Raw genomic sequence first — 14,952 nt, forward strand, 5'->3', positions numbered from 1 at the left:
TTGCCCCCTGTCAGCCTACCCTATCCGGCGGCAACCCACCGAACAATGGCAATTTGACAATGGGGTGCCCCAGCACGATGGCTGCTGAGTCCATGGAGGGTCGAACGGTGAGTTGCAACCCACCGTCGAGCCCATCAGCCAGGGCGACGGGTACTTGTCAGTTCTCATCCACCGACAAGGAAGAGCTGAGTGTGTCGGGGCTGGTCCTCCAAGCGGTGATAAAGGTGGCCAAAAAGGGAGGGTGTGGAGTCGCCGTGAAGGGAGGAGCCAGAAAAGAAGGAGAGGGATGAGGCCCTCCTCTGTCATCGTTTTGTACCAAAGAGGAAGATTTGGCAGTCTCTCGAGCGTTTTCGCTGCTCATTAGTGGGATGTTACCAAGGGTCAAAACCTTTGTTTCATGGGTGTCTTCCCACGAATCACGTATAATCATCGCATGAACGCCTCAAACATAGTGTTTTTCTCCTAATTTGATTGAATTGTTCATCCCAGCATGGCAAGACTTTTGCTGATCTCCACCATAGTCGCTTTCAAGGATATTAGTTTCGTCGGCCAATTTGTTACTTTATCCTTTGCTTCAACCATGATTTCTGTCATTTTCTTTTCTTGAACACCTCATGACATTGTCACAAGATACCAACTGATGTAAATCAAGAGTGCTTGATTTTACCATAAAACTAGGTTACACTATTTATATGCACTGAAATTGAAAAAAGCAAAGAAAACTAAAAATTACATAAAACTCAAGAAAATAGCCATTTTTAATCATTCTAACTCCCCTTAATCCCTCTCTCATAACAAGTATTTATAAAAAACTAAAACCCCAACTCTACCATGAATTTTGGATAAGATTTGAAAGCAAACCCAAAACAGAAATTCAAATCTTAAATACTAACTACGGATCCAATTGAATCCTGGATCTCAATCTCATCACTTTTTCTTCTTTTTTGTTGGACTTGGATCTGATTCTGGATCCACAACTTCATCAGCCCCCAGCAAGATTGTTGTCATGGGGGCAGTAGGGACCAGCGGGTCTGCAAGGCTGTCAAGGCCATCGCTGAACAATGGCAGCCCCGCCTCAAGAATCAGTGGTTGGTTTGGCATCGAAAGGAAGCCGTTGTTGGTGCCAGTTTGTCTGGCCAAGAAAGCTCACCGATCGTCGAGTTGGTTCCCCTCCAGCAGTGGCAGGGGGAGGTGATTCCTCGTTCGCTGTGCTCATGCATTAAAGGCCAGGTGCAAAACAATTGGAGAATGGAAGAAGTATTTTTTTAAAATGGAAGGGGGGAAATCATGAGGGTGTGGGAACGGGAGGCATTCTTTTTTAAAATGGAAGGTAGATATGGTTTGGGGGCCGTTATTGCATTACTCATGGTAGTAGGTGGACATTGTTTGTATTTCGGAAACAAAGATGGAAATGTTTGAAGTCAGTTTCCTTGCACAAATTTGGCGAGGTTGTTCTTTTGATTTTATTTCCTAGATTGGCATATCAGGGGATATTTTGGTGGTTTGAAGGGAAGGTATTAGTGGTATGGTTATGGACAAAGGCCTATTTTCGATCATGGTGTATTTTGAACAGCTAAATTCAAGCATTTTTTTAATGCTCACATTAGTATATGCTCCAACTATATTTGCTTTAAAAAGAGCTTTTCAGGATGAGCTTAACTTGTTAGGGTAAAAGAGTTTTGGCAAATTGGTGCATAACTAAAAAAATTTAATTTTCTACGTACCTATGAATCCAACCGAGAACAAAGATATACTAGCAGTATGCGGCAGTTTGTTGATTTTGTTGAGTTGGATATGGTGGATTTACAGATCTCGGGTGACTTTATTGTTAGGAAAGTTTTAAAATATTAATGATTACTACCAAAAGAGTTTTGAAAAAGTTTAGTCCCATATCTAAGAGAGAAAAGTTTTTCAAGAGGTTTAAATAGAGAGCTTGTTATCTATTCTTTACTTTGGTAAGCCTTGATTCTTTAGGTGGATTGCGGACGTTGCTGCGCATCGTGCAGCAACGGACGCGCCGTTCGCGCACACGTGCGTGTGCAAGGGCGCTTGAGGCGCAATGTGGCACTTTGCACTTTGCACGCTCGCAGCGGTGCGAGGTGCTTATGAGGTGAAAATATCCGTTTTGTTTTTTGGTTTGAGTTATCTGGCCGTTTGAAAAGCTTTAAGTTGCATGCATATCGAGTTAATGTTGCATTGTGACTGTTGGGCGGTTTTGGAGGCCTTTGATTGACAGTCAAAGGTGGGTGACCGTTCAGGTCTTTTTCATCCTATTTTCAAACCGTCAGATTTATGACCATTAATCTCATTTATCGCAAAACGTTTTGGCCTCTCTAAAAGTCTATAATATCTTTTATTTCGTCTTTTGAATATACAAGAATTTTACGACTCTCAAAAAAAAAAAAAAAAACTTCTTCTTCCTTCTTCTTGATTTGGCTTGCAGAGTACAAGTGTGGTAGAGATCATCTGTCCTTGCAAAGCAGTGACTCTCTGGAGGTTCAAGCCTAGTTGTATCCTGGGAACTCAGTTGCATCAAACCCCTTTTCGCATCTTCGGTCTTCCCGGAGTGGGGCGATTGAAGTTCTAAAGATAGCGATCTTAAGAACGTGCCTCTAGGCTTGAGATCTCTTTTCTGAAATCCATTTTCACAAGGTTGGTGTAACAATTTTAGAACTTCATTATGACCTCTGGTTCGACATCCAACTCCATCAATCTGCTTAGCCGTGACCTTGAAAAACTCGATCAATTTGATGGGTCAAACTTCAAGCGGTGGCAATCAAAGGTCTATTTCTTGCTATCCGAGCTGCATATTGACTATGTTCTCAAAAAGCCTTGTCCCACTGTCGCTGCTGGAGAAGTTGAGACAGAAGAACAGAAGAAAGAGCGAGAGAAGTGGTTTATTGACAACTACCGATGCAAAGGGCATATCCTGAACACTTTAGCCGATTCTCTCTTTGACTTGTATTCACCATTGGAGTCGGCTGGAGAGTTGTGGAATGCTCTCCGAGATCAAGTACAATGCAGAAGATGCTGGTAACAAAAGGTTTATCGTAGATCAGTATGTTAATTTTTCTATTGTTGATGATAAGCCTATACTTGCTCAAATTCATGAGATGCAAATACTGGCCTATAAGATCAAAGGAGAAGGTATGTATCTTGATGATGACTTCCAAGTTGCTGTCATCACTGGGAAGCTGCCGGATTCCTGGAAAGAATATAAGAATCACCTAAAACATAAAAATGAGAAAATTACTTTAGATGGCCTTCTTAAGGACATCCGAATTGAGGAAGAGACTCGTCTTCGTGACAAAAAGAATTTGAGTCCTAAAGTGAATTTTGTTAGTAACAAGGGTGGCAAAATCATGAAAACCCAGAAAATCAAAAAGAATTATGTGAAAGGGAAAAAGCCAACTGATAAAAAGAAAATTAGTTGTTATGTTTGTGGCAAGTTTGGCCATTTTGCTAGAGAATGCAGAGAACGAAAGAGGACTGGTCCTAAGCCAAATGAGTCAGAGGAGAGGCTTGTTGCTGTAATCTCTGAAACCTTTATGGTGGCTGCAAATAAAGACTGGTACCTGGATACTGGAAGCACTGTTCATGTGGCAAACGACAGGAACTTGTTCAAGTCGTATGAAGTAGTGGGGGAAGGATGCAATCTCTTTATGGGAAACTCTTCCTCAACTAAAGTGCTGGGAAAAGGGAGTGTGGAAATTAAGTTCACCTCCGGGAAAGTCCTAACACTTGAGAATGTCCACTATGCTCCAGAAGTTCGAAAAAATTTAATCTCTACAGATCTCCTATCACGAAATGGTTTTAAGATTGTTATTGAGTCTTGGATTGTAACTATGACCAAAGGAAAAATCTTTGTAGGAAAAGGGTTTGCCACTGGTGGTATGTTCAAGATGAGCATAAATGAAGCTACTACTTCTGTTTATATGGTTGACTCCTATTTTCTTTGGCATTCACGATTAGGACATATAAATTCTCGTTGCATTCATAATATGAATAACTTTGGTCTTCTTCCGTGTCATGTGAGAATAGAACATAAACATAAGTGTGAGACATGCATTCAAACTAAGCTAACTAGACTCCAGTTTCCTAGTGTAGAAAAGAATTATAAATTGCTTGAATTAGTGCATTCTGATGTGTGTACGATGGATAATGTTTTGAGTCGTGGTGACAATAGGTACTTTATTACCTTTATAGATGATTACTCAAAATTTTGTTATGTTTATTTGTTGAAACATAAATCTGAAGCATTCTCTATATTTCTTCTTTATCTAGCTGAAGTACAAAATAGGTTTAAAACAAATATTATACATTTAAGAACAGATAGAGGAGGTGAATACTTAGGTGGAGAATTTGATAAATTCTGTGAAGATAATGGTATTATCCATCAAACGTCAACTCCTAGAACTCCTGAACAAAATGGAGTAGCAGAAAGAAAAAACAGAACACTTGTAGAAATGATGAATGCTATGCTGCTTAATACGGGTTTGCATTCCAACTTATGGGGAGAGGCTATACTTTCTGCTTGTTATATTCTTAATCGAGTTCCTTATTCCAAATTTGATAAATCACCTTATGAATTGTGTTTTGGTAAGAAACCTAATCTTAATTATTTTCGTGTTTGGGGTTGTTTAGCATATGTTAAAATTCCAGAAAATAAAAGGAAGAAGGTTGGACCTAAAGCATTTAAATGTGCATTTGTTGGGTATGTTAAACATAGTAAAGCATATAGATTTTTGGACATTGTTAATGATGTTATTGTAGAATCTAGAGATGCATCTTTCATAGAACATAAAAATGCATTTGATTCTCTTCTTGATGGCAGGCGGATTATAGTAGATGAACTTCCTGTAAATGACATGATTGAATATTCTAATGATTGTGTTGATGAACCAGAAACTGAAGTTAGACTCAGTAAACACATTAGAAAACCAACTAATTTTGGTTCTGACTTTTATACATTTCTAATTGAGAATGATCCTGTGTCTTTTCAAGAGGCTATGTCTTCTCAAGATGCTGCCTTTTGGAGAGAAGCTATTAATGATGAAATAGAATCAATTATGTCTAATAATGTATGGAAATTAGTGGATTTACCTGTTGGTTGCAAAACTATTGGCTGCAAATGGATTTTCAAAAAGAAATTAAAAGTTGATGGTACAATCGATAAATTTAAAGCACGTTTGGTTGCAAAAGGTTTTAAACAAAAAGAAGGTATTGATTATTTTGATACTTTTGCTCCTGTAACCAGAATATCTACTATTAGAATTCTGATTGCCATGGCTGCCATATATAAGCTTCAAATTCATCAAATGGACGTGAAAACAGCCTTTTGGATGGAGAATTAGATGAAGAGATATATATAGAGCAACCTGAAGGTTTTGTAGTGCTAGGGCAAGAGCGCAAAGTTTGCAAACTTGAGAAATCCTTATATGGATTAAAGCAAGCCCCTAAGCAATGGCATGAAAAATTCGATAGTTCTCTGGTGCATAATGGTTTTAAAATTCATGATGCGGATAAATGTGTCTACAGTAAAGTAGATAGTAGCTCAATTATTATTATTTGTTTATATGTTGATGATATGCTTATTTTGGGTAACAATAGTGAATGCATAAATCAAACAAAAAGATTTTTATCTTCCTTGTTTTGTATGAAAGACTTGGGTGTTGCAGATGTTATTTTAGGAATCAAAATTATAAGAAATAAAAATGACATTGTATTATGTCAATCATATTATATTCAGAAAATTCTTACAAAGTATGGATATCTTAATAGTTCACCAGCATGCACCCCATATGATCCAAATATGAAATTGACTCCTAATGATGGTGCTAGTGTTAAACAATTAAAATATGCCAGTGTTGTAGGTAGCCTTATGTATGCAATGAACTGCACAAGGCCTGACATTGCCTATGCAATGAGTAAAGTGTGTAGATACACTAATAATCCTGGTCATCAACACTGGAATACAGTGAACAGGATTCTTAGATATCTAAAGCATACTTTAGACTATGGAATTCACTATACCGAGTTTCCTGCTGTTATTGAAGGGTATAGTGATGCAAGTTGGAATACTGACTTTGAAGATTCCAAGTCTACGAGTGGTTGGGTTTTTACCCTTGGAGGAGGAGCAGTTGCATGGGGGTCTAAGAAACAGACCTGTATAACTCATTCTACAATAGAATCTGAGTTTATTGCTTTGGCATCTGCTTGTAGAGAAGCTGAATGACTTAAAAATATGCTAGTGGATATTCCACTAGGTGAGAAGCCTATACCTGCTATTTCAATGTTCTGTGATAGCCAATCAGCTATATGTAAAGCAGGTAATATGAAATACAATGGGAAGTCTAGACATATTAGTCTAAGACACAGTTTTATAAAACAAATGATTGATGACAATATTATTTCATTGAAATATGTGAAGTCATGTCAAAACTTGGCAGACCCATTTACGAAAGGCCTTTCGAGAGATGTCATCAATAAAACTTCGAGGGGAATGGGAATTAAGCCAATTAAGTCATCACCTAAGGATACCCAACCTAGAGCGCTGGAGATCCCACATGCATAGGTTCAATGGGAAACGAATTGGTGAATGACAGATATTGAGCATATTTATGTAAGCCCATTATTGATGTGTGCTCATGAGCTGTAACTAATATGAGGGTTGAGCTAATAGCTCTTAATGAGTTTGTAGGCCTAAAGGCTAAGGTGTGTGTTACAGTACACCTAGACAAACTCACCTATATGAGTGTAGAAATGTGAGCTGTTTCTTATGAGAATTGGCAATTCTCTAGAGCACTCATGAATCCAGGAAAGTACAAGGCTCTAAATGTGCCAACATGAAATCCACACAATCGTACTTTTGGAAACCTATGTATGATTGAAAACTCCGTTAACAATATAAGGAGCTAAGTTCAAGGTAAGTCCACTTAGCACCTTGGTTAATTTAGGTTTTCTTTCAAATAGTGGGGGTTCAAGTCATGCAGACACTCTCACTAATGCATAAGTTTCTATGCAAGCCAAATATATTTTAAAACTAGTGGGGGATTGTTAGGAAAGTTTTAAAATATTAATGATTACTACCAAAAGAGTTTTGAAAAAGTTTAGTCCCATATCTAAGAGAGAAAAGTTTTTCAAGAGGTTTAAATATAGAGCTTGTTATCTATTCTTTACTTTGGTAAGCCTTGATTCTTTAGGTGGATTGCGGACGTTGCTGCGCATCGTGCAGCAACGGACGCGCCGTTCGCGCACACGTGCGTGCACAAGGGAGCTTGAGGCGCAATGTGGCACTTTGCACTTTGCACGCTCGCAGCGGTGCGAGGTGCTTATGAGGTGAAAATATCCGTTTTGTTTTTCGGTTTGAGTTATCTGGCCGTTTGAAAAGCTTTAAGTTGCATGCATATCGAGTTAATGTTGCATTGTGACTGTTGGGCGGTTTTGGAGGCCTTTGATTGACAGTCAAAGGTGGGTGACCGTTCAGGTCTTTTTCGTCCTATTTTCAAACCGTCAGATTTATGGCCATTAATCTCATTTATCGCAAAACGTTTTGGCCTCTCTAAAAGTCTATAAATATCTTCTATTTCGTCTTTTGAATATACAAGAATTTTACGACTCTCAAAAAAAAAAAAAATCTTCTTCTTCCTTCTTCTCGATTTGGCTTGCAGAGTACAAGTGTGGTAGAGATCATCTGTCCTTGCGAAGCAGTGACTCTCTGGAGGTTCAAGCCTAGTTGTATCCTGGGAACTCAGTCGCATCAAACCCCTTTTCGCATCTTCGGTCTTCCCGGAGTGGGGCGATTGAAGTTCTAAAGATAGCGATCTTAAGAACGTGCCTCTAGGCTTGAGATCTCTTTTCTGAAATCCATTTTCACAAGGTTGGTGTAACATTTATACCTAGTCAGTCAGGAGAAGAGACCCTTGCATGCAGAAATTTGAAAGGTTCATTGTGAGTAGGGGTGGTGGGAGCGACTCCGTGATGGACGAGCCACCATGGGGCGGCGCCTATATCCATTTCGGATCACATGTCAATAATGCTCGAATGGGAGGTAAGATGGATGAGCAATCGAAGGTTCAAGTTTGAACTATGGTAGTTGAGGGACCCAAAGCTGGTTGAAAGCATAGAAGGATGGTGAGCCCACCCGCAGGTAGCCGCTTAGGCTGTTCTTATATTCACAAAAAAATAAACCACATAAGAACTCGATTAATTGAGTGATCCAAAGGAGAAGGGGTTGTGAGATTCAAGCAGATAGAGGAACTGTGTTTAATGCAGAGGGAGATGGCAGCATGGCGGGGTGATGCACATGAGGTGGAGGGATTAAATGACAGGAAAAATCTATTGATCAATGATATATCAGAATGAAGAGCAAGGCAGGAGATTAAATGGAAGCAAAGATCCAAAGTACATTTGATGTGTTGTGGCGATAAAAACACTAAGTTCTTTCGCTTCCTCTAGAAGAAATAACTTCACTTGGCCTTGTCAATTGGAGGGCATCTTTATGAGAATGATGAAATCTAAAGGGAGGCAACAAAATACGTTAGTGACTTTTTTTTACCTCCAATATGGGTGAGGACTCTCTTGACATAAGTGAGACCCCCATGGGTTGTTTTGATTCGAGGGTGCAAGACTTCGTGAACAGGGGTTTATTGGTAGATGAAGTCAAGCAAACAAAATGAAAACTCCTCAACAACAAGGCCCCGTAGGTGGACGGATTCCTTGTTGAATTTTTTAAGGTGGCTTGGCCAGCATGCCAGAGAGACTTTATGGCAGTGTTTAACGATCTTTATAGAAACTCATGTTTGCCAGGGAGATGGGGGTGAATCCCTCTTGGTCCTCTTTCCTAAATAACCTAGGAGATTGAGATTAAAAAGTTCAGACCAATTTCACTCTTAGGCACCCTGTTCAAAATTATAACCAGGGAGATAGCAAATTTTATGCAAATGTCCTCCCAAATATGCAAATTTTATCCCAAAATATGCAAATGGCGTTCTTTTATTTTACGATTTTCTCCCAAATATGTACTTTTGAAGCGGCACTAGAGGCAAAAGCTTTGCTAAAGGCTTTAGTGATACTTTTGAAGTGTTGCCAAATGCCCATCGTGCTTTTGGAGTGTCAGTTTTTTTCAACAAACTCTTTTTACTATAAATCACATAAGAGCACAAGCAGGAAGACATTTGGACATTCACATGTGAAGGTCAGAACATTCACAAATGTGAAAGCATAAGGACATTCGCAAATGTGTAAGAGAAAATTCACATATTTGGATATTTGAGAGGGAAGTTCACATATCAAAGGAAATTCACGTGTGAAGGGTGAAAAAGTCCTTTTACAACCGAAAAGTTGTGATTTTTGACATGGGCAGATTTCTCCCTATGCGCTGCAATCTAACAGTAGATGCAATTAATTGAATATCTCCATGTCCCATGTGATTAAATTTGTAAATCCAATACCTTTTTATTTTACAGCATTCTACACTTTTTCCACATGCATCTAATTGACATACTTGTACTTGATTTGGTACTCATAGATATACTTGGTTATCAAAACAACCACTAAAAATGACATGATATGTGACTTCTAATTTGTCATGTTAATCATATTTCTTCTTTTTACATTTTCATAACTTTTTGAATATTTTAAATATATAGTTTTATTTCATGAAAAATTGTACTTTTAAATATATTAAGAAAAAACTCCTGTGTCAGCTGAGTTGACTTGCCAAGTCATGAGTTGCAGGTCAACTGAGATTTGACTGAGATTCTTGGTTTGTCAACCATGCATACACATGCCCGCAACACACACACACACATGTACACACCCACACACATGTGCACAAGCGAGCACACACACACACACAACATGCAACTCAACATCTCACCCTATTTTGCAAAAATATGTGCACATGTCAAGAAATAAAAGTGAAAGAAGGTCAATGTCAAAATTTCCCAAACACCAAAACTTTCTAATCCAATAAGCCATCTACGAGAAATTATAGAAAGAAAATATGAATAGAAAATTAGATGAAAAGTTAACATTATCCGTCTTTAATAAAGCATGTACACTGTACACTGATAGGTATTTGTACGAGCAGGACAGAACTCGATTGTGTCCCCTACAAAAGACACCATACATATTACAGCGAGGATGAGATGAAATGCCATCACTACAACCAGCACACAAAAATAGATAGAACTGAGAAACAGATCATATGAACCAGTTATAAAAGAGGGGAGCTGGGCACAGCTATCCAAGGGGACAATCAAATGCACAGATAACAACTGATTACACTGATAGCTAGATTATTAAAAGTTGCATTATAGTAGCCAAGGTGTGCAACGTTTGAACCCAACTAGGGATAGTTACCCAGCTTGACAATCGAAGAAGCAGGAAACATATAATAGTAACGGTAATGCCGATGATGGAGAAAAAAAGTGAAACATCAGTTAGGAAAATTAGCTGAATAGAAAACCAAATGAAGAAGTTTAAGATATAAATAACCAAGCAAACCAATTGAAGGTTGACAAGAGAAATTCAGATTCCAGAACAGCTAAACAATGTGAAACCAAATAACAAGACGATAAATCAGAGGGACACTAGAAACAAAAACTTACACGCAAATGCTCAACCAAGAAAACACAATTCTTTCTAAACTAAGTGATCGGATAAACCCATCGACAATCAGTGAAAAACACAGAGACCACACCTCTGTTGTACAGGCGGGATGCCTTCCTTCTCTTCCACACGCTCCTTGATCCTGTCGATGGTATCGGTTGGCTCGATATCGATCTCTATTTCTTTCCCGGTAAGTGTCTTCACCTTGATCATCGTTCCACCCCTAAGCCTCAAAACCAAGTGAAGGGTGGACTCCTTCTGGATGTTGTAATCTGAAAGAGTCCTCCCATCTTCCAACTGCTTCCCTGCAAATATTAGCCTCTGCTAATCAGGGGGAATGCCTTCTTTATCCAGAAGAAAACATAACACCCATATTCTCTATTTAGACTATCACCCACAAAACCAATAGAAGAAAACAATGGAAGGAACATTGAAAAGAGGGAATAGGACCAAAAGAATCCATTGAAAAACAAAAAGAACAACAGAAAGGAACTCATTAGTTCGTCATAAACCAAATCTCCGTCTCAGAAATCAGACCGAAAAGATGAAACTCAGAAAACCAGCCGAACCACACAAAGGCCCAAACCTCAACTTCTTAATCCATGAAAAGTTTGTAATCCAAAAACCCAACACATTCCTTCAAAGGGGAGCTAAAAGATGGATTTGTGAACCCTTTTTCTGTTCTAAAAGCAAGACCACAAAAAATAAAACGAAAATTAAGATCCAAAAACATGAGCCCTTCCATCAAGAGAGAGAGAGAATCAATAGATGGGTATGTCACTACCAATCAGCAAAACGATAGTCCGAAATGAGAAAGAAGAAAAAGAAAAAGAAAAACCAAATTTCATACTCAGAGCACCGGTTTCTCCTCCTGCTCCTGACACAAATCCCTCGGAAAAGCAATACCAACAAACCAAAAGCGCCCAACAAAATGAAAAGAAGAAAAAAAAAAAGGAAGAAAGGGCACGAAGAGAGAGAAAAAAAAGAGAGGGAGACGTGATCTCCTGTGCCTCCAAACTTCATTTGAAGTATGAGATAAATGTCATTAAAAATATCACAATTAATAATTGAGAAGTGTTGTTAAAGTCTTATAGATGTTAAACAGCATTTTTGAAAACCAACGTCAGCACTAGCAAAGCAATAAACTCTGTTACTATTTTCAAACATTTCAATAAACAAGTTAGAGAAATAAGGACTTTCTTGATAACAAAGGTCATTCGGATTAACTCATTTTTTAGGTGTTTGATCTGATATCCCATCATACTCATTTTTTCTTTTGTTTTTAGGTGTTTGATCTGATACAAGGTTTGTACCTTGGCTTTAGACAACAACCATTTGCGTTAAGGAAGATATTTTTGATCTCTTTCGTGTTTTCGAGAGAGCTTTGTTGCATTTTGATCTTCATTCACGTGTGCAATATTTTATTTATTTTTATTCACATTAGGGTACAAGATTTTACATTATTCAACATGTTTAGAATTTAGGATAGGTCGATCAAACATGAAATCATGTTTCTATGGTTCGATTTATGTTATATTCATATTTAAAACCCTATTTTGCTTTCATAATATCCATTTTAATTCGCAGAAGCGATTTAACCTATTTTCTAATGAAAAATGATGTAGATTCGTATTTAAATTCATGTTATAAGTTAGATTTGATATTTGTAACATGCTGGATATGTTTATGCCTGGAGTTAATATGATTTTGATGGATTATAAAGTTGTTTGGATGTTTTTATAAACTCAAAATCCTTTTTCAAAAATCAATTTTGAGAAAAATATATTATCTTAAGTAAAAATGTTGGTTATTGTGTTTAATTCATGATATGCATGATACTTCTGTGTTACATATATGTAACATGCTTACATATATTTATGTATAAATATGATATGTTTTTGATGAGTCAAAATCATTGGTTGCATATTCTTAGTGTTTTGGATGAAAACATAAAGTTCTTGATGTGTTTCTTAAAAACTGCATGTTGTTAAGTATTTTTATTTTGATCTGTTGTAAAGAAAAATATAGTTTTCAAGTCGATGAACCCATAAATTATGAATTTAGAAATGTTTCTGACATACAGAAGCAATTCAAAAAAAAATTGAGCTCAATGAGTTTCGGGTTTAGAGATATGACCTCCGCAAGTCGACACAAAATTTATGTCCCGATAGAAAATCTTTGTAGGCTGCATATTTTTGTAAAAATTATACCTCCCAAATTATTCTAGATTTATGGTTGATATTTTTATATGTGTTAGCTTATATATGGTAAAACACACGATAAAAATCATGTAGGCAGATTATTTACAGTTTAAGAATTAAAAATCTTGAAATTTTGGTCCAGAATCTGTAATTTCTAAAAAATAGTTTGCTAAATAATATAAATAGTCTGTATTACAAAATTTTTAATTATTTAAAAAAAAATTAAGTCTGGGTTTTTGGGGACATCTGTTAGACATATCAAGCCAACCATAGTAAAAAATTTAGAATTTATTTCGTTATGTGTGATGAATGACTAACTTTTCTTTGAAAAGATCAAACCGGACTAGACTGTTCAGTGAACAAAAAATAATCGATGTTTCTAAAAAATTTATTTCTTGACTCTGAATGGGTTTAGGTCAGGGTTTCTTCTTGTAGATAGCTAATGTGTATATGAATGTACATTAAAAATCTTAGATCCAGAATCACTTTATATGATTTATGTTTGAGCTTCTAAGAACATGTAAGATTCTGTTTTTACAGTTTTGCATGTAAATTGTTTTTGCCAGTTTGCATGTGATGTGTTGAATTACATGCATGTATTGGTTCCAGATTTGAACCAGGTTTATTATATGCAATATGATAATAATGTATAGCCTAATGTGATGTTATATATGCTTATGATGATTATGTATAATATGTTATTATGGTATGTGGCTTGTGAACATGATATGTCGCATAATGCAAAATGCTTACTTGAATGTATGAGACGGTTCGAAAGGTGAATGAGATTGTATTGTGACTTATGATTAAGCTACACATGGGCCTATTGAGGCCGTGTGTGAGTAAAATATTATTGTAATAATCATGTGAATGCATTATTTATATTGTCTTATGATGCATATGATTAATTATACTTATTGACATATAATGATACACTGTTATGACTGAGTAGGGTGGTAGCCCAATCAGATGATGCATGATGAGGTGCATGTTATGGATATACAAATCCATTATGTTTTTGTGGAAAGAGTGTATGATAATTTAAAGAGGTATAAGAGACCTTAACAATATACCAATAATATGATTCTTTGATTGTCCTCTGATGATGGTGGGATCCTTGGATGACGGTCATGAGGGACCATGAGGATACTGAACAACATTTGCATTGTTTGTCCCAAGAACCCGATATGAAGGTTCATGTTCCTAGCCATGATTGTAGAAAATTTTCCACCATTTTGTCGAGGATCGTGAGATTGGCTCAACTGTAGCATATTGGTATATTAAGAAAAATGGTGTTGGAGGATGTGTAGGCCTTGTCGTCACGACATTGGGTGATGATGCTCGAAGTCGATCGAGAAACATATATGAGATCCTAGTACATAATAAAATATAATTGTGTATGATTAAGATATAGTTGGGATCTACCTTGGACCTCAGAATTTTACCCATGCTAGTATCCGCGAAGTGGTTAGGAGAATAACTTAAATTGGTTTGTATTAAACATATACATGCATTCAAAAGAAACATTCTAAACAGAGATAAAAGTTTTTCATGCAATTTGCATTGGTTCATGTATTGTATATGCATAATATATGCATCGATTTTTGTATCATGTGATATTGCAAGTATGCTTGAATTTATTTATGTTGCAAGCATATCTGAATCGTTATGTGCACATAAATATTTTCTAAACTTGATGTTTAGTGGATTTATACTTTATTCTTTACTATTGGATAATATAATATTTTGTATGAGAACTGTGAGTTCTCAAACTTAATCGAGTAGGTGATGATGCGACTAGTTTTGCTAGAGATGACAAAATTTATTATGGTTGCTGGATTCTATATGTTATGGGATTGATTTAAACTTTATGAACTTAAAGTTAAAGTTTATTAATTTTTAATTTTGGTTTGAACTATTTCATTTTAAATTATGGTTTAAAATGAATGATTGGTGTGTTGGGATGTGAATCTGTGATGTACCCTAGATTCGTGGGATGTTTTTAGTATTAAAAAAAAAGTTGTATTTCGTTTTCATCTTGACAAAGGGATCTTGTCTTTGGTGTCTCTTTTGCGAACTTAGTTCTAATGGGCTATAAATGCTAGTGCTTGCGTAGAAGTTGACGTCTTAGAGCTTA

The 14,952-nt window shown here is 36.7% G+C and overlaps 1 protein-coding gene across 1 annotated transcript in view; it reads right to left on the reverse strand.

The window, feature by feature from the left end:
• Positions 1 to 14,952, reverse strand: part of LOC149818443 (uncharacterized) — a 1,135,480-nt gene that overhangs the window by 564,467 nt on the left and 556,061 nt on the right. The window contains exons 10-11 of the mRNA XM_089986219.1: positions 10,717 to 10,935; positions 8,436 to 8,447 (exon numbers count right to left, since the gene is read on the reverse strand). Of these exons, the coding sequence (XP_089842345.1) occupies positions 8,436 to 8,447; positions 10,717 to 10,935 (231 nt within the window). The remainder of the gene's footprint in view (positions 1 to 8,435; positions 8,448 to 10,716; positions 10,936 to 14,952) is intronic.

The sequence above is a fragment of the Nuphar pumila genome, chromosome 13 (assembly GCF_984573655.1).
Source record: "Nuphar pumila chromosome 13, dmNupPumi1.hap1.1, whole genome shotgun sequence".
Classification (NCBI taxonomy): domain Eukaryota; kingdom Viridiplantae; phylum Streptophyta; class Magnoliopsida; order Nymphaeales; family Nymphaeaceae; genus Nuphar; species Nuphar pumila.